This window comes from Sminthopsis crassicaudata, chromosome X (assembly GCF_048593235.1).
Source record: "Sminthopsis crassicaudata isolate SCR6 chromosome X, ASM4859323v1, whole genome shotgun sequence".
NCBI classification, from domain to species: domain Eukaryota; kingdom Metazoa; phylum Chordata; class Mammalia; order Dasyuromorphia; family Dasyuridae; genus Sminthopsis; species Sminthopsis crassicaudata.
The window spans coordinates 35,795,941-35,819,940 of record NC_133623.1 but is presented as its reverse complement, the minus strand read 5'-3'; the positions used below and the strand labels follow the sequence as shown (position 1 = coordinate 35,819,940).

General features: G+C 43.7%; 1 protein-coding gene and 1 long non-coding RNA gene across 4 annotated transcripts in view; one reads left to right on the top strand and one right to left on the bottom strand.

Moving 5' to 3' along the window:
- The window catches only part of LOC141548230 (uncharacterized), a 32,207-nt gene extending 17,696 nt beyond the window's left edge, over positions 1 to 14,511 (bottom strand). The window contains exon 1 of the long non-coding RNA XR_012483849.1: positions 14,406 to 14,511. This is a non-coding gene — a long non-coding RNA (uncharacterized LOC141548230). The remainder of the gene's footprint in view (positions 1 to 14,405) is intronic.
- SLITRK2 (SLIT and NTRK like family member 2) lies at positions 13,687 to 20,344 on the top strand. Of its 3 annotated transcripts, none has more exons than XM_074276970.1 (2): positions 13,687 to 14,530; positions 15,236 to 20,344. In XM_074276970.1, exon 2 carries the CDS (start codon positions 15,266 to 15,268, stop codon positions 17,810 to 17,812), a length of 2,547 nt encoding a protein of 848 aa, XP_074133071.1. In that variant the 5' UTR covers positions 13,687 to 14,530; positions 15,236 to 15,265; the 3' UTR covers positions 17,813 to 20,344. The 3 variants fall into 3 exon arrangements, with proteins under 3 accessions (XP_074133071.1, XP_074133069.1, XP_074133070.1); XM_074276968.1 differs by having other exon boundaries at positions 15,224 to 20,344; XM_074276969.1 differs by lacking the exon at positions 13,687 to 14,530 and adding an exon at positions 14,903 to 14,980 and having other exon boundaries at positions 15,224 to 20,344.
- The last annotated feature ends 3,656 nt before the right edge of the window (positions 20,345 to 24,000 follow it).

Genomic DNA, 24,000 nt, shown 5'->3' with positions numbered 1-24,000 from the left:
TCCTCCCTAAGCTTGTTTTGGAAACAGATTTCAATAACATGTGAAAGAATGTTTCACCTTTTAAAAAGTAACACAAATTTAAATTCCTAACCATTAGGGTAGGTGAGGTTCTTAACCTGGGATCCATGAACTTTTAAAATATTTCAATAACTATATTTCAATATAACAGGTTTCCATTATAATCATATGTATTTTATTTTTTGCATTTAGAAACATTATTCTGAGACAGGATTTATAAACTTCACCAGATTGCCAAAGGAGTACTTGCAGCAAGCTCCTGAATGTGGTCTGTCATGAATTGGGAAATATTTAACAAAATAAATAAAAAGGCAATAAAATATGGATAATGTTAATAAGTGATTTTCTAAGTCAATATGTGGCCCACAGGGATCCTTATGTATGGCTTAGTGGCTACTCTTTCTATTTGAATTTGACACCATTGGTCTAGATCATTGATGATAATTTTCTGTTTTCCCAAGCCTCAAAGCTTGACACCAGGCCAAACAGTAATATAATGTAGTAGTTAGCATTGGGTCTAGAGTCAGGAAAATCATAGAGAAAGCAGAGTATAATGGAGAGCACGCCAGACTCATTATTAAAAATATCTATATTTACATCCTACCTCTGACACTTATTGGTTCTATGACTCTCGGCAAATCATTTAATTTATTTAGGCCTCAATTTCCTCATCTGCCAAATATGAATAATAATATTTGCATTACCTACATTGTAGTTATTATAATAAAAGCATTTTGTTAATATGAACTATTATTATAAGAGTTTGAGATGCAGTATGGTATAGTGCTTACAAGAAAAGTTTTGGAATAAGGAAGTTCTGGGTTCAGTTCCAGTCTCTAGACCTTGTTAGCTCTGTAACAGTGGAAAAAAAAACCAACATAACTTTTCAGTATCCTACATACTCTAAGACTGTAGATTTATATAGATAATTGAGTTGTTTTCAGTCATGTCTAACTTTTTATGATTCTATTTGGGTTTTTCTTGGCAAAGATCTTGGAGTGTGTGTGCCATGTCCTACTCTAACTCATTTTACAGATGGGGGCACTGAGGTAAACAGGGTGAAGTGATTTGCCCAGGATCTTACAGCTAGAAAGTATCTGAAGCCAGATTTGAATCAGGAAGAGGAGTCTTCCTGACTCCAAGCTCAGCACTGCACCACCTAGTTGATAGGTATACAAATATAAATATGTATCTGCATATCTATCAATAGGGAATTCCATTCACCTGTGATAAAATTGCATCTTGAGTCTCCTCTACCTCCAAAATGAAATTATTTGTACCTAAGAGTCAGGAAAGCCATTCTAATTCTGACTCAGAAGTTTTATAATCTCCAGTCTTCAAAAGAACATTCATTTTGGAGCTAGAAGACTTGGCCACCTATGGGCAAATCATTCCCATTCCTTTTGGTATCAGTTTCCCTATATGTAGAATGAAAGAGTGGGACTCGATGGCCTTTAATGTCCTTCCAACTACTATCAGAAGATCCTCTGGCTTGTAATCCCTTATTATAATAGTCACTGCATGATTTACCCATGTGAAATGGTTCTGTTTAATTATTTCTGAATTTTATAAAGTTGAAGATTATTTCTAATCTTAGAGGTTTCAATTGTAAATATATGGCACAGAGGGTGGTCAATATCCAAGACATAAACCAAAACTTATATAAATATGTTACTGGCCAGTGCTACTGGGTATTTAATTCATTCTGATTTTCCATTTACTTTCTTCTGGACAGTTTCTTCTACTGAAGTCCTTCTGTGATGCCTCATTACACGTGGTCTAGAGGTGGAACGCATTCTCCGTCAAGTCCTACCAAGCTGAAAAGACTTCAAACATTGCCTGGGGACGAATTGCATGTATGTCTTTGCATGCATTAAAAAATATGATTCTGAGAAGGGATCCAAGCCTCACCAGCCTGCCCAAAGGGTCCAGGGTACAAAAGGGTTAAGGACCTTTGTGTTAAAGAATTATCTCTGAAAGTCATGAGAAGAGCCCACTGACCAGGAAGAACCTGCTCTTGAAAGAGCTTTTTCCCTTCACTATGCAGTAAGAAGAAGGGGAAGGCCTTCTCTCTCTTTCTTATCATTGGCAATGACACCTTTCAGTGGAGAGACTCAATAAGAAGAAACTGTGTCCATCAGACCTGAGGGACCAACTACGGAGTTGAGCTGTCAAGAGAAGCCTTAAGGAGTTCAGGAAGAGCCGTGTGATGACATTGTGAGAAGAAACGTCAGGATCCTACTTTGCTGGACATGTGAGTTAACATGGTCATTTGTGTTTCCTGCCTCACTGCTAGTGTACTCCATGTGTGTGCTGATGCTGTTGTTAGTTGTAGGAGAGTGTACCCCAGGTTCATGGCACAAACTTCTTTTCATTATTACATGTCTTATGCTAGCTAATTAATTGTGTCAACTAACTGATTATTCAAGGAGTAACCTGGTAAACTGGTAATCTTAATGGTATGGATCCCCAAAGTACCTTGGACTTGGGATTGTCATCCTCCAAACTATGAAACTGAATCAGAAGTAGGCTAGCCCAGAGGGGGCACTACATTAAAAAAATTATATAGCAATTTAAAGTTTGTAAAGCATTATTTCATTTGATCCTCATAACAGCCCTGTTGGGTAGGACTCTTAAATCCTATGCCTTCTCCTTCCCCCAACAATAATGAACTCTAAATGTAAAAGTTTCTGTAAAAGATTAGCTTTGCAATACTTTGATATTTGCACTCATGCTTCTTAGAAACCATCAAAATACTCTCTCATAATATTCTTATAGAAATGGTAGCTGTAATGCCTTTTACATTGTAATTATTGATATTGAACTATATTTAGATATTACAACTATATAGTTAAAATCATAAATTTGAAAGCATCCTAGAGTCACATTTATTTGGGCACTGGGACATTATGAAGAATTTCATCCCAAAATGCAAAATATGTTTCTACCATTTGGAGAGGTAAGTGGGGGTAGTAAAATGGAAAACATTACAAATGCCATTTATTTTATATAAGTCAGGTTTTTCCCTCTGCTTAACACCGTCAATAACTTGTGGAACTGTACAATATTATTGGCCTAAAAATATTTTTCTCTACATCAGTCCTCATGTTCAGAATTCTTCCTAAAAAGGCATGTTAGACCTGGGAAAATGTTTAATTTTGATTCAATGGAGCGAGAGTTTCCTAAGTGCCAGAGGAAAGTCATGCATTCACTGTGCTATCGCCTAAGGAGGGAAGGAAAGAGAAGTAAGAAGGAAGTGAGAGAGAAAAAGAGGAAGGAAGGACTGAAAGAAAAGAGGGAGAGAGGGAGGGAGGAAAAAAGGAAGGAAGGAGAAAGAAAAAGGAAGAGTTCTTGCCTTCAGTGGCCTTACATTCTACGTAAGTGTATACAAATAAGTAAATTCAAAGACTTTTTTTTGCCTACTTGGTTCAGAATAGTGTAGGGAATTCCATTGTTGGGCCATTCTCTTCAGCGAACAGCACTATACCTCTCAGTGGCTAATAATCTTGGAGAGTTGTAATGGTCCTGAAGAAGAACCTGGCCAGACTCACATACTAGGTATGTATCCGAGGCAGGACCTGATGTCAGGACTTCCTCGCTCACAGTGCCATGTTGCCTCTCGAATACAAGCTACTTACAAAAGAACTCATACATTTCACTTAAATTGCTTTTTATTCAATGATCTTTAAGTGCTTCACACTTCTTCTGATAGAATGATGTTGAAAAGAGCACCACACAATTTTTTTTGGAGGACCATTAGGGTTTACAAAATGCTTTATACATGTGCCATCTCATTTGATCCTCACAACAACCCTGTTAGGTAAGAGCACTCTACTTTCCCCCATTTTATAGATGAAGAAACTGAGGCTCAGAGCCATGAAGTGATTTGTCCAGATTTCCATAGCTAATAAATGTCTGGTACAGAATTCAAACTTAGATTTTCCTGCCTCCCAGTAACCCTCTAGCCATGATTTCAAGCTGCCTCTAAAGCATACTTCTATCTAAGCATATTTGATAATTGGATCCAAACACAGGAACTTTTGGAAAAATCAGAAGAAAGTAACTTTCCAATAAATTAATACATTTAAATATTTTACACACTTGAGGCAGTCTTCTCCTGTAATTATCAATGCAACAATCCACACAATCACTTTTGTGTTGCTTATCATTTTTTAATGTATTCATAGGCCCCTTGGAGATTGGTACCCACCTACTTGAGAATTTATACTGACAAAAAAGAAATAACAACGATTTTATTTTCTTTTGCTACCAGTAATGTTCCATGGGGAAAGCAGGCTGCTAAACATTTTCTGTGGGCTGGTAAATATTTAATACTTGTTTACAAGACTGCTTTAAATTTATATATGTCATGCTTTACATGTCTAGACCAGTTCAAAGGAAAATATCATTTTTCATTTGTAGGAATTACTGTGTTTATCCTATTTTTTCCAAAGGGGCAAGTCAATTTCATCTATGACTGTAGAAAAAAAAATCAGGAAGTGTCATTCCTGGGTTTGTCACCCCCTCTGACTTCCTACCCTCATCCTAGCCCCTAAAAAAAAAAAACCTCATTCTTTTAGAAAGGAGAATGTTTTTTGCTCACAAAAAAACTGAATAGAAACCTAATCTGTATAAAAGTTGTCCTCTTCGCTTCCCTGTGGCTACTAGCATGCCTCTCTTCTTCAGTAAAATGTCGTCTTTTGCAGCACAGCCCCCCCCAAAGATTGCAGCTGCGAGGTGGCCTCTGAGCATTGGTAGCTCTTGTTAACACCCTTTAAACAGCCACATAGAAAGATGCCAACAGAATTGAACTAAAGATAGAGAGATAACAACATTAGCATGTACCCTGTTAGCAATAACACAGGGTCTGGCTTCCAGAGAGGCAAATCGTAGACCCAGTCCACAGCTTTGCTCTCTAGAAAACAATGTGTGATGACAGAGTATATATTTTATATTAAGGCAACAGAAGATTTATTTAGAAATGTACTTGCTTCCCAGCAGTTATTCTGGGCAAGGTAAGGAAGGCAGGGTTTGGTGTGGCAATTAAGAAGCTCCTGCATCTATTTATATTTTTCTCTCTTTTTTTTTTTCTCTAGCAGCTTTGCTTAAGCCAAATGCTGCCTTCCCTGCTCAGCCTGCCCAGTACAACTGCTAGAAATACAGGCATTGCAAAGTAAGCATTCTGGATACATGAGTAATAAAGGCCAGTTTGTTTTCAAATTTTGCAGTGGTAAATGAGAGGCAGCCCAGTATCAAATGTTGTGGAGTAGCTTTAGAGTTCAAAAGTTCTGGATTCAAGACTTGACCCCCCAACTGTGGAACCTGCTATAAGCCCTCAGAACCCCTAACTAAAAAGTATAGATGGCTTGTTAATCTATCTGAAAGTATGAGATTTCCCCCACCCTGCTGAAATCATAGATCTGGACCCAAATGATAAGAATAAGAATAATCATAGGAATGACAAACCCAGCACCATAACTATCAATATATATGAATATGTGAGAACAGCTTTATTTTCAAGTAGGTTCAGATCCAGACTAACCAGAATGAACAGCGCATCCCCAAAGACCTTATTCCCATGTTTTGCACTCTTAATGGAGTGAGCTTGTATGTTCATGTGCTTGTAGATTCGTGCATATGCTTAAAACATGAATTTCACAAAACGTATGGGAAAAAACAAATCCTTGTGGGCCACCTAGAAATCAACTCTCGATGTTTTTGGCATGAAGAAAGCCCAAGAAGCAGAGGGGCTGGAGAAGGGTAAGGAAGAAGGCATTGTTGTGGGGAGGATGTAGTTGAAATGCACAGAAAGGAACCTTGGAAACTTTACAACCCTAAAAGCTTTCATTGCAAATTCATTACCATAAGAGCCAAGTTTTTGCAATTTGCTAAGTTAATGGCATGCAAATAGTCACCCCTATCTCAACCCTCCCAGAATGCATCTTGTTGTTTTGCAGGCTTGGGTTTTTTGGGATCTTCCTGTGAAGTATAGAAGGGGAGGGAGGAGATGGCAACTGTTAGATTCGAGGCAGCTCTTCTCCAGGATTAGACCTTAGGGACACAACTTTGGGACATTTAATAAGTCCCCAACTCGCCACCTGAGTTATCAGAAGGCAGTTGTTTTCCTAGGACCAAGGATATTTGGAGAGAGTCACTAATGGAGACAGAACCCAGAAGGGTCTGGACTGTCTCTACAGTTGCCCCAAGGTCTGGCCTTGGCTCCCTGGGCACACCCTGGGTACCCTGGGGAAACTGATGGACCTTTCTCAGAATCAGGTATTTAAATGCAGAAAAACAAATCCATTGGATTACAAAGAAAGCCATTTATATTGGATTATAGCTATCAAAATATTTTGTCAAAAATTCATCTACCCCAGACTAAGAATACACAACCCACCAAACCTGATACCACCCTCCTTCCCATTATTCATTTTGCAAAACTGCAACATTAAAAAAAATCTCCCCTAAAAGGGAAAAAAAACTGGAGAGGAGAAGGAATAAAAGCATCTTCCAGGAAGCTCAAGCAAAGTTGCTAAGGAAAAGGAGAAAAATGCATAGAGGGATGGTAAACTGGAATCTTCTTAGTCCTGGATTTGGAGGCATTCAAACCTCAGTTCCCATTTCCTCTTTGTAGCTTTCTAGCTGTTCATTCCTTAGTCTCTTCTTCTGTCGCCAGGGATAATAATCCCTGCTGTGTGGTTCAAGGTAAAGCACTTAATCTCACTCAACCTCAGTTTTCTCACCTACAGAATGGGAATATGAATCCTTCTAGTTCTTACCTAGTAGACAACAAGCAGTGCGGAAAAACACTTGGTCAACTCAAATTTTAAAATGCTAAATCAATCTCAGCCCAGTTATTAATGCTACTTACTACAAACTCTTAGAATAACTTGGGTTTTTGGGTAAGAGGGGATTCTCACATTTTTCTGCCCCTGTAGTCTTTCCAGGTAGATGTGAGGAGGTAGAAGAGGAGGTAGACTGAGTAGCTGCAGCTCAGTTTGAAGAAAAGGGTAACAGCATGGGTGGTGAGAAAGAAAAAAAAGAGAGAGAGAGGGCACTGTAATCGTCACAGATGTCATCCACCTGCCCTCTTTACTGAAGGGACCATTTCCTTATAGATCATCTTAGGCATATCTAGGATTCATTTTCTTTATAGCTCTATAGAGGCTTAAGTGATCCCAGTTTGATGCCCTACAGGATTTTTTTTTCTGATAATAACCAGCTTAAGCAAGTAAACGAATATGAACAATCTCATCCACAGGGTCCTTCTCACTTCTTCCGGGAGTTGACTTATTTATTTATTTGTTTGTTTGTTGATTATGTATAAAACGTTATGGTCTACAATTTAGTGCAGAAGTATCAAAAAGGTCAAGGATGTGGGGCAGCTTGGTAATGAAGTGCATAAAATCAGAAAGATCTGAATTCAAATATGACTTCAGACAATAGCTGTGTGAACCTGGCAAGTCACTTAACCCCAACTGCCTCAAAAAAAAAAAAAAAAAAAGAGCCCATTTCTGCCTTCTCTTTCCTCAGGTCACAGTAGTAAAAATAGAATATTAGAGCTGGACCAGTTGACCTGGAAGAATGCCTTATCCAACACCCTCAGGAACTTGAGGCCCACATAGGGCATCATTGTTGACCAAAACCAAATAATGGGTTAGTGGCCGAGTCAGCTTTTAACCCCAGGCTTCCACCTCCTGATCTACAGTTCCTTTCCCTAGGCTAGGAAAGAAGGGAGTCCCTAGAGAGCTTGCAATGGTTATTTAAAAAGACCAGTGCCCTAGGGGCAGCTAGGTGGCGAAGTGGATAGAGCACCAGCCCTGAATTCAGGAGGACCCGAGTTCAAATGTGATTTCAGACACTTAACACTTCCTAACTGTGTGACCCTGGGCAAGTCACTTAACCCCAGCCTCAGGGAAAAAAAAAAAAAAAGACCAGTGCCCAAGGTAAAATTGGGAAGTATTACACATTTGAGCCTTTTTCTTTCTCTCTCCCTGGGTGACTAGTACTCTGGTGTTTCCTGGGACTATTCCCAAGAAACTCCAGACTATTGAGGAAATAAAGAAATAGATGAGTCATTCATTAGCACCACATCATGAATTAGTTCAGTATGCTAACACCAAATCAGTCAGTCAGCTAGCATTTCATAAGTACCTACTATGTGCAAGGCCCTGCTAAATACTGGGGATACCAAAAAAAAAAAAAAAAAAAAAAGGCCAAATATAGTCCCTATGGTCAAGAAGCTCATGTGTAAGGGAAGAGATAGCGTGCAAAGAGCTATGTGCAAACAGGCTATTTACACAGGAGCTTGGACATGATCTCAGAGAAAGGCTTTGAGATTGAGGACTGGGAGAAAATTCTCAGAGGAGATGACATGTGAATGAAGCCGGAGAAACTAGGAAGGGGGTGAGGAAGGAGAGCTTTCCAGGCATGGGAAAGAGCCAGTGAAAATGATCCAAGTTGAGAGAGGAGTGTCTTGTATTAAAAACAAAGGGGTGGGTGACACAAAATCAAAGGGTATGGGTGGGAGTGTTATTCATGCAGTGGTCCTCAAACTTTTTAAATAGGGGGCCAGTTCACTGTCCCTCAGACTGTGGGAGGGCGGGACTATAGGACAAACAAAAGCTCACACTCTGTCTCTGCCCCTTAGCCCATCTGCCATAACCCTGCGGGCTGCATAAATGTCCTCAACCGCACGCATCTGGCCCATGGGCAGTAGTTTGAGAACCCCTGAGTTTGAAGTAAGAAGACTAGGAAGGTAAGAAAGGGTCAGGCTATGGAGAGATTTAAAGTCAATCAGGATTCAATATGTGAGCCTGGAGACAATAGGGAGCCTCTGGAGTTGATCTGATGGTGGGTGCGGTAGTGACATGGTCAGACTTGTGTTTTAGCTTAACCTTTGAATAGAGGAAGTACTGGAATGAAGCATGGAGATCAATGTATTGAAATCCTGGTACTAAAGATCTGGACTAGGATGTTAGAGAAGAGAATGGGGGTGTGCAGGTGCAAAAGTGTCTTTTGTGAGGGGTTACATGTCCATTTCACAGATATGGCAAGAGATTCAGAAGTGACTTGGGCTGGATCACACAGCTAATAAATGTCAGAAGTAGGATTTGAACCCAGGTTTTCTTGGCTTCAAGAACAGTAGCCGATGGATTCCATCAGACTGCTAGGAGGGAATTGGACATTTCAGAAAGGCTTTAAATACTCTAATCCTTCCTTTTGGCCTTCCCTGGGAACCTGGGCTGGATTTAAGGAAACAGCATTCCACATTAGGAGAGGCAGGACCACATGCTCCTGTCTTCTGCCTCCAAAGTGACTCCATAAGACTCCTTCTGATCCCCCAGGAATCCCCTTAGGCTGTCTCCTATGCTGGCCCAGCACAGCTAACCTTTCCCCCTCTTCCAGAGACCTTGAGAGCAGGCCAAGTGATTGGAGCAATGCCTCCAGAGCCTCGATTCAGATCTCATCTCTGAGGCTTACTACTTGTGTACACAAGTCATTTAACCTCCCCTTGCCTCCGTTTACTCATTTGTAAATGAAAGAATTAGACTAAATGACTTCTGAGGTCCCCTGCAGTTCTAGATCTAGGACCCTATTTTCAGGGCCCTGACTCTGGAGTCATCCAGTTTTAGGAAATCGCAAGGCTGCTGGGACCCCATCTGTATTAGGCTCTGAATCTGCATTGCATTCTAGACAATGAAGACTTGAGGGGGCATATGTACTCCTGACCTGGTTGGGTATTCATTTAGTCTCTGCCAAACTTCTTGGTGTGATCCTAGTGTTTTTATTGGGCTCAGAAAAATGGAGGCAGAGAACTCCTATGCTCTGGTTAACAGAGAAATTGTTTTTATTATTTCAGCCTTACCTTGGTCAGTGACTTCATCCTTCATTATCCTTTTCTTTCCCTTTAAAACCTTCTCTGTCTCTCTCTATCTCTCCCTATCTCTCTAATTAGTGCCTAACTGCAACAGCAGTAATGACACATTTAAAATAGAGGTTTTATTTTATGCTGAAGGTTTTTTTTTTTTTTTTAATGCCTGTATAACTGCAGTGGCAGCTTCAGGAACATGACCGATAAACAACGTGAAGGGTGTTGAATACATCTCGGGGAGCTGACCAACCTTCAGGAGAAGGCATCTTCCATAAAACCTATCATCCCTATTGGCTAGGTCTTCACATAGAAAGCATTGCCCCCCCCCAGCTCTTTCCCATATTCACTTTTCTGAAAAAATATATTTTAAGGGTTCAGTTATTAATAACAATACAGCAAAAAAGGCTGAGTTCTTACATAATTTAGCTTAATAAATAAATTTTAATTCGTTCATTCATAAGAATTGCATCCTTCCTTGCCTCATGGATAAAGGCAGCAAGACCTGAGTTCATACCAGTTCTGTGACTTCTTCTGGCATACAGTAGGAACTTAGTAAATAATTATTGGTTTGATTGATTAAATGGCTCTGACCAAATTACTTAATCTCTTAGCCTAAATTTTCTTATTTATACAACAGAGGATAATGGCTTAGAGTATTTCTGCACCTCTGCCCACCCCCCTTGTTCCAAGATGAAAACTCAAAGCCAGAAAGCACTTAGTGAACTTCAAGATTCCCTGCTCTTGCATTTTTTGCAGCACCTAGAATTTCATTCCAATAGGGAGAGCTGGGATTGAGGAATTCCATGGCAGCAGCTTCCCAGAAGCTTCAGAGGGTCTTACAGGGCCCAGAACACAGAGAGATCCACTGATTGTGGCAGGGAAGGATCAGGCAGGCGGTCACACTCCCATTCTCTTGGAGACCTGAGCCCAGCTTTTCAGAGATAGACTCTGGCTACTAAGACGATCTCCTTCCACTATGTCAGTTATTATTATTATTAAAAAGCATCACAGACATTGCAGCCTTACATAGGAAGTTATTCATGTGGGGGGAAAAAGACAAGAAAGGAAAAGGTGGTAGTTGTTGTTTTTAAAGGAGGAGTAACCAATGGCTTTTTCTCTCTCCGGGTTCTGTCATTTTAATGAGACTTTCCCATTATGTCAGTGGTATACACACTTCATCTTTGAACTTAGAATATATTTAGGAATATTTATCCTTCCTATCCAATGAACACGATCGAACGAGACTCTCTTCTAATATTCTTTTTATTTGCTTATTTATTTAGGTTCAGCCCTGAGATTTCCTCAATGGGGGGGGGGACTTCCAATATGAAAAGTCCCTGCACTAGCAGATCACCCGCTCTTGCAATGGTTAACAGGGCCACTGAGAAGCTATTAACTTGTCTCACAGCTAGTGTGTGTCACAGGCAGTGCCATATAGAATTTGGACCCTAGTATTCTGTATTCTTAGACCATCTCCTCTCCAGTGCGTTCATGGGCCTCTCATGGTTTATTATATTTACGTTTGACTAAGTAATTGCATATAGGTGCTGGCACCCCAAGTGGCACAAGCATCCTCAGCCACCCATCTGAAATCAATATACGCAGAGCATGCTGTCCAGACACGCTCCTGCCGTCATATCTACAAACTACATGTCACCTACATTTCCCTTCTCTCCCCAACCTGCTGCCATGCCTTCCCTGACCCCCCAAAAAGCTTAGGGCAAGCACCTTTCATCATCCCACCCTCAGTTTCCTTCCCACTAAAGAGAATTGCTTGGCTGTTTCTACTCATCTAGATCCCTGCAGGGAGCGGTACCCAGGGATCTGACTAGCAGCCCCTTCCCCGGGACCTCCAGTTGCCCTGATTTCCAAGGATAGAACAGCTCGGTGGCTGCAGTGAGCAGGAGAGACCGGCACTGAGCAGGGAAGGAAGGAAAGGGGAGCAGCTCACATCACTCCATTGGCAGCCCCTGCCCTGCTCGCCCTGCTGCCTCCAGTGTTTTCCCAGTCCTTTCTCTTCATGGAAGTAGCCTAGCAATCTCCTTAGCACCCAACGCAGTGATCGGGACCAAACTGTGTGGGTGCTGAGCTGGGGGGTAGGCAGGCTTTAAGGTCTAGGCAGGGAAGAAAGTGTGTGTGGGGGTTTCCGAGAAAGAAAAAAGAAGAGGAAGGGAGGGGAGAGAGAAAGAGGCGAAAAAGAAACCGCCCATAGTTGTCTCGACTGCTACAGGTTACCCCCCTATCCCTGCCCCTGTGCCAACTATTCAAATGAGCTCCCAGGTCAACGTGGCCGAAAAGGATAGAAAGCCTGAAAATGCAGGAAAGTGCAGAAGATTGTAAAGAGAGAAAAGGGAGGAGGCGTTGGGACCTCTCTCTCCCCCGACTAGGCTTGCAGTGCCTGCCTTTTGCCACCCAGAAGAGCCAGGTTTCGGCTGGGAGGGCCGCCCCCTGCCACGCATGAGTCCCCCCCCCCCCAGTCCTAGGCGGGGATCAGCTTCTTCCCGCGGTGTACGCTGGCTCTAGATGCCAGGGAGCCGGGGAAGCAAACCTAGTCCATCGGGGATGAGGTGGGAGAAAAGGGCAGCAAGCTGGCGAGCTTGAGGCGGCCGGTGCTACCTCCCTGCTTGCCTGATCTCTCCTCTCCGGGGGCTCCCGAAGCGGAGCCCACCTCGGGTCCCGCCCCCCCCCCCCCCCAGCAGAAAGTTCCAGCCTTGTGCCCAGAAGCTAGACCTGGAGCTTCCCGCCCTGCTTCGGCCCTTTGCTTGGAATTCCCAGGGCCCCCAGCCCAGCTGGACAAAGAGGCTCCCCTCCGTCCCTCCGGCCGCCCCCACGCACGCAGGGGCCTTTCTTGCACGCTCCGGCCCCCTCCCGCTGGTCTAGCCTAGCAAGTGGTTCTACCTAATTGTAAACACAACACGGTAGGTTTTGTTGGCTCCCTGCTGTGGCGGCGACTTTTTTGTGACACCTACTTATTCTGCTCCTTTCCCACAAAGAGAATCAGGTTAAGCGTCATTTTCTGGCGGATCTTAAACTTTAGGGAAATCACTGTCCCCCGCCTCCCTCCATCCCCAGCTCGACCCCTTCCCAACACTGAGCCGCGGCTTTCCGAGGTTGTATTAGATGTGCAGGGGGGAAATCCCTCCAGCCACCACCCTGGAAGGGAGCCTTTTAGCTCGGAAACCCAGCTCTGGGTATAGAACACAAAAGCCGTTGGAAGTCTCTCTCTCCCACTCCTCTCTCTCTTCTTCTCTTCTTTCTCTTCTTTCTCTTCTCTCTCTCTCTCTGTCTCTGTCTCTCTCTCTCTCTCTCTCTCTCTCTCTCTCTCTCTCTCTCTCTCTCTCTCTCTCTCTCTCTCTCTCTCTCTCTCTGTCTCTCTCTCTCTCTCTCTGTCTCTCTCTCTCTCTCTCTCTCTCTCTCTCTCTCTCTCTCTCTCTCTCTCTCTCTCTCTCTCTCTGTCTCTCTCTCTCTCTCTCTCTCTCTCTCTCTCTCTCACACACACACACACACACACACACACACACACACACACACACACACACACACACACACACACACACACACACACACACACACACACGCTCGCACACATCTAGCAGCACCAACATTACCTCTCAAACATTCCCCGGAGACGTCTCCCCTCCATCCCCTCCCTTCATGTCGCCCCTCCCCGCCCCCCCCCCCATTTGACTTCTGTCTTGGGAATCTGGGAGGAGACATCCTAGGAATGACCAAGCCACTCCCCCAGCCCTCCGCGGTGGTGTGGACGGTGCTGACTGGTGGGTGGAAGAGGCAGAGGCGAGGAGGGGCCGGGGGAGAGGTGCGGGGGAACCCAGCCGGCTCCGCTTTTCGCATTTCCCCTCCCGGACACCCCCACGCGAGGAGGTGCGCGTCGTCTGTTCGGAGGTGGAGGAGTTCAAGGGAAAGCGACGCACAGAGTAAATTTCGAGCGCCTTCGCCGAGCCACTTGCGACGAAGACGAGCCGAGCGGCGTTAGCGGGCTTCCCCGGGTCTCGCCGCGGCCCCGAGAACAAAACGCCGGCGCCGCCCCCCCCCTCCGCCTCGATCCTCTCCCCCCATTTCCCTCCCCCCCCCAGCAGCCCCATTCCCGGGCGTGACGTCACCCCCAGCTAGGTCCGAGGGAGCCTGCACAAGCCTCTCAAATTCAAACTGATCGGCGCCCAGACAGCAGCCGCCGCCAGCCGGGGGAAGGGAGCCGAGCCGCCGCCACCGCAGCCTCAGCAGCCGCTCGGCGGAGTCAGCAGCCCGCGGCGCCCCGCGCCCCCCCCTCCCCGCACCCCGCCGTCCGCCCGCGCCCAGCGCACACGCACCGCCAGCCGGGCGCCAGGTGGCCAAACTTCCCGCGGCTCCGCCGCCCGCCTCTGCCCCTCCTTCCCGCCCACCGCCCGGACTTTGGGTCGTACCCCCAGAGCCCCCAATCCCCAGGACGTCCCCTCCGTCCACCGTCACCCCAAACCCTAGCCGTCCGCCCACCAGCCCTTCAGATCGAGCCAACCGTTCCGTCTGCAAGAAGCGGCGTCTTCTCCGGGCGGCTTCTCCCCCCCAACGGTTTCTCTATTTGCACCCAAAATGCTAAACTCCGGGGCTACCGCAAAGGAGGGGAGTCTCATCTCCTGATGTGTGAGTACTGCAGCCCTTTCCCTTCCGCGGTCCTTCCCATTTGGTCCTCCCCCCCCCTTTCCCATCCCTTCCCATCCTTCCCCTTCCCCACCCCCTTGCGCAAGAGGGGAGAGCTAGAGAAAAGAAAGAAGTAAAGCTATTTGGACTGCTGCTGCTGCTGCTGCTACTGCTGCTGCGAGACAGACGAGCTGTCCGCGTCCCTTCCCCGGCTTTTCCCCCACCCCCACCCCCATTCCCCGAGGAGGAGGAGGAGGAGGAGGAGGAGGAGGAGGAGGAGGAGGAGGAGGAGGAGGAGGAGAGGAGAGGAGGAGGAGGAGGAGAGGAGGAGAGAGGAGGAGAGGAGGAGGAGGAGGAGGAGGAGGAAGAGGAGGAGGAAGAGGGCGGCTCGGTTTAGTAAGACCACTCGGTTACTAATGACTCCGCTGGCAGCAGGGACCCGAGGGGAATCAGGTGCATGGCTGTATGTTGCGGGGAGGGCAGACTGGCGGGCGGGCGGGCAGAGCGGAGGGCGACGAAGCGGCTTCGCAAAGCGATTGTTTCTGTTGGCGGTGTTGTCTCCCTGCGCCCCCTTCCTCCCCCATCCCCGTTCCTGGCCATTTTAATCGGGCTCCTTGTTTCTCTCTCCCCCACTCCCGCTCCTGCCCCACTCCTCCTCCCCACTCCTCCCCTACCCTTCCAAACCCCTTCTTAAAGGCTTGATCGTAGGTGCCGGAGCCAGTCCGACTGTGCATAAAGATGCTGAACGGCGCTTGGTTGCTCAGTGTGTTAACCGTGTCCGGGATCCTCCAGACGGAGAGCCGCAAAAGTGGCAAAGACATTTGTAAGATCCGCTGCTTGTGCGAAGAGAAGGAGAATGTACTGAATATTAACTGCGAAAACAAAGGCTTTACGACCGTGAGCTTGCTCCAGCCCCCCCAGTACCGGATCTACCAGCTCTTCCTCAATGGAAACTTACTGACCAGACTCTATCCTAATGAATTCGTCAATTACTCCAACGCCGTGACTCTCCATTTGGGGAACAATGAGCTGCAAGAGATCCGAACTGGGGCGTTCAGCGGCCTGAAAACTCTCAAGCGACTCCACCTGAACAACAACAAACTGGAAGTTTTGAGGGAGGACACGTTCCTGGGCCTGGAGAGTTTGGAGTACCTGCAGGCGGACTACAACTACATCAGCGCCATCGAGGCGGGAGCCTTCAGTAAGCTGAACAAGCTGAAGGTCCTGATTCTCAACGACAACCTCCTGCTGTCTCTCCCCAATAATGTGTTCCGCTTTGTTCTGCTGACCCACTTAGATCTGAGAGGGAATCGGCTGAAGATGATGCCCTTCGCTGGGGTCCTGGAACACATCGGGGGGATCATGGAAATTCAGTTAGAGGAAAACCCGTGGAACTGCACTTGCGATTTACTTCCGCTGAAGGCTTGGCTCGATACCATAACCGTCTTCGTCGGAGAGATCGTCTGCGAGACTCCTTTTCGGCTGCATGGGAAAGACGTGACACAGTTGACCAGGCAGGACCTCTGTCCCAGGAAGAGTGCCAGCGATTCAAATCATAAAGTGAGCCACCCTTCCTTTTCCGACACCCACATGCAGAAGCTGTCGCCTACCCTCAATCCCGCTCTCACTCCCACACGGGCTCCCAAAGCCAGCCGGCCCCCCAAAACGAGAAACAGGCCCACGCCCAGGGTCACCGTGTCCAAAGACAGGCAGAGCTTTGGACCTATCATGGTGTACCAGACCAAGTCGCCCGTCCCCCTCACCTGTCCCAGCAGCTGTGTCTGCACCTCCCAGAGCTCTGACAACGGGTTAAATGTCAACTGCCAAGAGAGGAAGTTCACCAACATCTCGGCCCTTCACCCCAGACCTACCAGTCCAAAGAAGCTTTATCTCACGGGGAACTATTTGCAAACCGTCTACAAAAACGACCTGCCAGAGTACAGTTCTCTGGATTTGTTGCACCTTGGAAACAACCGGATTGCAGTCATTCAGGAGGGTGCTTTTACAAATCTAACTAGTTTACGGAGACTTTATCTGAATGGGAACTATCTGGAAATTCTTTATCCTTCTATGTTTGAGGGGCTGCAGAGTTTGCAGTATCTCTATCTTGAGTATAACATCATTAAAGAGATTAAGCCCGGTACCTTTGATGCACTGATTAACTTGCAGCTGCTATTTCTCAATAACAACTTGCTGAGATCCTTGCCGGATAATGTGTTCGGTGGCACTGCCCTCACCAGACTGAACCTGAGGAACAACCACTTCTCCCACTTGCCAGTGAAAGGGGTCCTGGATCAGCTGCCGGCTTTTATCCAGATCGATCTGCAAGAGAACCCCTGGGATTGTACCTGTGACATTATGGGCCTGAAAGACTGGACAGAGCACGCAAATTCCCCTGTCATCATTAATGAGATCACCTGTGAATCTCCAGCCAAGCATGCAGGTGAGATCTTGAAATTTTTAGGGAGAGAAACCATCTGTCCAGACAACCCTGACTTATCAGATGCTACCATCTTATCTATGAGTCATAACACAGACACCCCAAGATCCCTTAGCGTGGCTCCCAGCTCATACCCGGAGCTACACACAGAAGTTCCACTCTCTGTTTTAATCTTAGGGCTGCTTGTGGTCTTTATCTTATCCGTCTGCTTTGGGGCAGGCTTATTTGTCTTTGTCCTCAAACGGAGAAAGGGGGTACCCAGTGGGCCCAGTAGTACCAACAACCTAGACATCAGTTCCTTCCAACTGCAGTACGGATCTTATAATGCTGACACCGCTGACAAGACCGAAGGCCACGTCTATAACTATATTCCTCCTCCTGTGGGCCAGATGTGCCAAAACCCCATTTACATGCAGAAGGAAGGTGACCCGGTGGCATACTACCGAAACCTCCAAGAGTTCAGCTATGGGAATCTGGACACCAAAAAGGAAGGGCCAACCACTCTGGCTTATACCATCAGTGCATCGGAATTGCTGGAGAAGCAATCCACTCCCCGAGAGCCGGAGCTGCTCTATCAAAATATTGCAGAGAGAGTGAAGGAACTCCCCAGCGCAGGGGTGGTCCACTATAACTTTTGCACCTTACCTAAGAGGCAGTTCGCACCTTCCTATGAATCCCGACGCCAAAATCAGGACAGACTGAACAAAACTGTTTTATACGGAACTCCCAGGAAATACTTTGCAGACCAATCCAAACCCGAACATCCTTTGCTTCAGGCCAAGCAGCAAACAGAACCGGACTACCTCGAAGTTCTGGAGAAACAAACCGCGATCAGTCAGCTGTGAAGACAGGGAAATAAAGAATGAAAGTAGCAAGGGGAGGCTGCCTGGGGAAGAAAGAAACAGCCGGAGATGGCCACATTCAGTGCATTGGCTTTTTGGTTTTTGTGGGGTGGGTGCAGTGAAGTTGGGGGGGAGATCCTTCTTTTCCAGGAATAACATGGAAACTTTGAAAAATCAGTGAAGGATGAGGGGAAAGCAAGCTTCTTGCTCGAAAAAGTTTTCCTCTTAAATTATTTCCACTTTTTAGGGGTTGGGTTTTTTCCTTTTCTTTTTCTTTTTCTTTTTTTTTTTTAAGCATCTTTAGTAACTATCCACTGAAAATGAATGTTGCTCCAATGGCTTTTTTCCTTTTTCCTTTTACTTTTTGTCCTCCCCCCAAACTGTTCTGTTGTTGTTTCAGGGTGCAGATGGGGAATGGGAGACTCTAGGAGGTCCAGAAGGGGCTAGGTAAAAAAAAAAAAATCTTTTAAAGAAGTGGATGCTGAATGTGTTATGCTGAAGATCTCCAAAGATCTTTTGGGACTGTCACTTCCTTTGTAAATAATAATATCCAGTATTTCTCTTTCAGTTGCCATGCAAAGTCACTGGGCGTCACCTCTTGTGTTAAAGTGCCTTTGCACTTTAAGTACATTACTTAAATGTTGCTTTTAGCTTTGATAAATTGAACCTATTTTAATGTGTTGTATTTTTGAAAGTAAAAAAAAATGTAAAATAGATATATATATATATATATGTCAGCTGCATTCAATCAAAGGAGAGTTTGCTTGATTTATAGGTAACCAGCCCTTCATTAAATGATTCTAGTTGTAAGACTTTATAGATTTCATTGTAAAATATTTCTTTTCTTCTTTGTTTTAAGTGATTCATTGAAGTCAGCTAAGCAGACTTAGCGATAGACCAGAGGCACTCAACTGCCTTGGCTGGGCTTACTATTTCATTAATAAAAGGTATTGAACATACTAGCATAGAGAATTGAACAGTTAAGGTCCTTCCCTAAATCATTACCTTGCCAACACTAACATGGTCAGTAATGTTCAGTGCTTTTAGATTATTTTCCTAATTAAGAGAACATTACACAACTTGTAATATATTTTTTCTGCATTAAATTAGATATTTTTATACATTTAATGAAAGAGTCTGAATTTCTAACTTTTTAATTGAAATTAATATTTTTTCTGCCTATTGAGACATTTTCTATAAGCATACACCAGTAGAGGCCGCCACACACCTCATTTAATAAAGACATATGAGCCATTTAAATACCTTGAAGGAAGACTTCAAAGGTGAAATTCGAACTTGGGTCTCCAGACTTCCCAAGCAAGTTCTCTGCAGATTCCGAGGTAGCAGAGACAAATGTCATCATACCTTCCGATTCCCTTACGGACCAACATTTAGACTTCAGAATTCTTCTTGGGTTATCATATTTAAATAGAAAGCAGTGTTTTCCCATTGAGTTTATGAAGTCCTCCCAAGTTTATGGAAGCTTTAAAAGGGGTGCTATCTAACAATGTTATTGCATCTCCACATAGGGGAAGAATGACCGAAAAACAAGAAATTAAGCATTGTTTCTCTTTCACCTTTCCTTAGGTTTTACTTGAATTTTACCTTGTCATCCGAAGAAAGCATTTCCTTTCTCTCCCCACCCCACCCCCAGTGGGGGCAGAGGAGAATATTAAAATGAGTTTGGTTAACCAAGTATATAAAACATTTATGAAGCCTTATTATTAGCCTGTAAATAATTTTTAGCTGCAAACATGATTGTGAGATTTAAACAAACAGCCCTTATTTACAACAAAAATAGTTTTGTTTTGTCTATTGTAAATCCTTATGCAACTGGGATGGTGATCTGCATATAAAGTAGGCCAGCCTTTTCAATTCCTTATTAAAGCAATTGATGGAGAATGAAAGAAGCACACTGTTTCCTTTTCATAAATAGGTTACTGCACATAATAATCCTTTATTATCATGCAGAGATTGAAGTGGACTCTGATGACTTATTTTTAAAGCTTTAATATGACTAATAGTATATTGTCTGCCACTCCGAAGACTTCCCAAGCAATCGAATTTCAATTATAAATGACTTAAGTCCGTATTCTTTTCATCGATATTTTACTAGTGGAAAACAGTTGTCTTTTTCAGAACTGAAAGGAGTCGTGTGTGGACAGATCTTAGAACATGCAGTGAATCGCTTTTAATGAACAATGCAACGTCTGAATACCATCCACCGTGACCAGCTCTCTTGTCCACTCTTTGTTTCGAAATCATAATTTCTATTCATGGCCATTAGATCAGGGTTAACACCGGAGGGCATTGAGGAACTAACTCTAGGAGAGTTGGCCTTCCCAAGGGTCTCCTTTCAGGGCAGAGAAGAGAGAACATGAACGCAGAGGGATTGCCTGGAAATCACCTCCTCCCCTTTGGGTGTGAGGTGCTGACATATAATAGCTTCAGGGGGGGATCATTTATGGCTGTTGACCAGAATTTAGTGTTAGCTAGGACAAAAAAAAAAAAAAAAAAAAAAAAAAAAAAAAAGGATGGTCAGAGTAGAAGGCATGCTGGAAAGTTTTTGCCAAGGCAAATGAGCAGATCTGCTTTTCCTTGAACTTTGTATTGGGTGTTAAGCTGTGCGTGAGAACTGGGGTGATCTGTACAAACCTACTTTTAGTGCTTCCCACCCCTCCACCCCCAAGTAAATTTAATACACCTTTTATAACGTTATTTTTTGATAGAAAAAAAAAAAATTGGTAGCAATTTCAGATGCATTCTTCTAAAGAGACCTCCTAGAAGAACTCAATTTTATCCACAATCCCACTGAATAATGACGGCTTAATTTTTAATACTTATGCTTTCCAGGTTTGCACTTTATTATTAGCATAGTGTGATGAAATATTTCCTCTTCCAACCTAATGGGATGCATCCTTTAAATCATTTTTTTTTCAACACAGCCTTTCAAGTGTATGTTGCATTCAGTTTCTATTTTTAGCTTAAAGTATGTTTGTGACATACTTTAAAGTCAAAATGAGGTGGGTTTTTTTTTTGTTTGTTTGTTTGTTTTTGTTTTTTTTTTTCTGAAGCTTTGTTTCCATTCTGTTATTGTTCCAACTGACTGCATTTGGTTTTGCTTCCTCAGCACCAGGGCTTTTTGAAATGATTTTATTCTGGGATCTTTATTTTTATCTCCTGCAGCTGGATTTGGTTGTTTAACTTTGACTCCCCACGCTGCTCAAAAAAGGCATAAACAGTAACATAGCTTCCCCCAGGGCTTTGGGGGCAACCCTCACTCTCTTGGCCGTAGGCTAAAACTGAGCTGCAAGATCTAGCCCTGCAACTCGTACGTGGTCATTCCCCTCCAATTCCGGATGATTAATTGGTGGCTAGCTTCCCCCGGGGCTCATTAGTATTAACAAAGAAAAGAAAATCTCTACTGCTCTTCCTAGGTTTAACTGCCACTGGGAAAGAATCTGGGTTCTAAACCAGGAACAACTTTCTTAGGCCTCACCAAATCCCCCTATTGAGATGGGATCATCAAGTGTAACACTTCTTTGCTCTCCTGCTCATAAGGCAAGTGACTTTTCGAGACCTTTTCTTGGTCCTATCTATAAGGATTTCACTTCTATTTAGTCACAGCAAGGAGGGTCTAGGGAAAACAGAGGCAGATTGGGATTCTTCAGACTGTAAGTAAATGCACTACTCCAACCCCTCTCGGATCCGAGAGGATTCAGGAAAGCTCTCCAGGGTATTCTTCCAATGCTTGAAGCTTCTTTGGTGATCCCCAGATATGGACAGTGGAAAGGTGATAGAGAAAGTAGGGCTTTCTATCTTGAGTCTATGGAGTAAGGGGGAAAACTGATCTCTTCTCCATCTGCTATACATCGTTTAACTGGCATCCTTCATTATTTTGGGCTGGATGACCTAAAGGACAAATAAACCAACCAATAAAGAAACCAAACATTTCTTTTGGAGCAGGTCTAGTGCTTCAAATATGAGGACTGGTACCTGTGTGCTGTTTTAAGAGCTTCACTGTAAAGATAATCAGCAATGTGATTGTAAATACGGTGTCACAAACATACTTTAAAATGACTAGAAGATCCGTGTTTTAGAGGCAATGTTTAATTTGCATCTCAATAGCTTAGACTAGAGGGTTTTGTTTTCCGATATCTGTTGACTTGCAAATAACAAAAAGTTATTGGAGTGGTGAGAAACATTGACCTTAAGATGTAGGAGATAAAATCATTAACTTCTGGTAAAAAGAAAATAAGTACTGTATATAGGTGTACCTCGCTTCTTGCAGTGGTTGTGCTCCTGAAAAAAAAAAAAAAAAAAAAAAAAAAGTTGTGTGTAAATTCATTTTTTTTTTTTTTTTTTTTTTTTTTTTTTTTTGTAAATTGAATCATTTTAAGTGCACTAGGGGAGCTGCTATTTAGAGGAAACTTGTGGTGAATCCTTTTGTAAAGCAAAGACTCATTTATAATGGAAATAATCATCCCTCACCCCTAATTTATCTGTTTTGTATGTTTGGATTTTCATATATCGGGTTTGTGTAAAACAGGGCCCACCTGCATAAAGTCATTCAATCCAATCTGCTTTTCCAGTGCTGCTTGTTGTACCAGTGTATTGGTTGCTAAGGGCTTATACTTGAAAAGGCTGCTGCAATTTTGTGCAAATTAAGCTAATGGATGATTCTGTGATTACACAGTAGCATCTCTAAACTGTTATGGGTAGTCAACCCATTTAGACTCAATTGAGCACCGGATTCCTCACTTCCTGTCCTAACTGGTATGTTCGATCAGCAGCCTCTCCTTTCTCAGATGTGGCCATGTTTCCTTAGGGGGTGGAGCAATTCCTGTATTCCAATTCTAGAAAGTGCTTAGAGTCAAATGGTTTTATAATAAATATATGTCATTGTGTAAACATATTGAACTGCATGTGTGTTGGAATTTTTTCTTGCAGTGTTTTAGCTTGGAAGTACCTGTATAAATACCGTTAGATTTAGTTGCAAATAATTGTTGTCAAGTTATTGGAATAAAGAGCAAATGAAACAAAATCATGTGGGAATTGTCTTTTTCAGTGAACTGGGAAACTGTCAAAGTCTGAATGGTGCCTTCTGAGTTGTTATTAGGTTAAATGGGATCCACTGGTGATTGGAATGGATAGCATTGTTACAATGTGGTGGTACAAACCGTTTATACCCTGGGCCCATTTTGTGCTTGAGCTACTTTATACCCAATAACAAACAAACAGCCCTTGCTTGAAACGGAATTACATTCTAGGTTTTAGTTGAGATATAAAAATGATAAAATATTACTGGGCTCATATCACGGTTCTATGGCTCCATATACCCTGTCCAAATGTTAACAAATTCATTCGTAATGTTGTATGTGATTTCAGTGTAAACAAATATTTCGACTCCTTTTTACTAGAAGTGTTACAACTCTTCCAGAAAATTGTGAACATTTAGAATTTTTTAAAAAGATCCAAATGCAGAAATATCTTGATGAAGGTATCATCAAGGAAGTTGAAGATTATTGATTTTTTTTCTATTGTTTTCCTGGGCATTGGGCCAGTCTCTCTCTCTCTCTCTCTCTCTCTCTCTCTCTCTCTCTCTCTCTCTCTCTCTCTCTCTCTCTCTCTCTCTCTCTCTCTCTCTCTCTCTCTCTCTCAAGGTTTTTAATCCTGCCTGATGAAAGAGATGGCTTAGTGAATTTCTCTATTTTTAACTGAGGGGATGAATGACATTCCAATACAAAGAATAAAAGAGTTTGAAGCTCAACTTTTAGAGGAAAAGCTGTTGCTGGTAATCCTAGTAATGACTGCAGAAAACCAATCGGAAAGTTTGAGAAATATGAGCTGCATTAAATGGGTTTTGTAGCTGAGATCATGACAGAGTTTCCCAGTTGTTTAATGGTATTACTTCCATTGTGTGTTTTGACATCTGGGTATGTGCCAGGTATGCTTTCTTCCAACATGCACTAATGAAATTGAGGTCACCACAGGCTAGCCGAAAGAGCCCGAGACTCTAGATTCAGAAGACTTAACCGCACTAGCTGCATGACCTTGGACAAAACCTTTTCTCTCTCTCTGGGTCTCAGTGCCACCTTCTCCCCACCCACTTAGTAAAAAGAGAAGGTTGAAGGTCAGGTTTTTTTCAGCTCTGGAATTCTGTGGGCCAATGAGAAATGGAGATTTAGAGG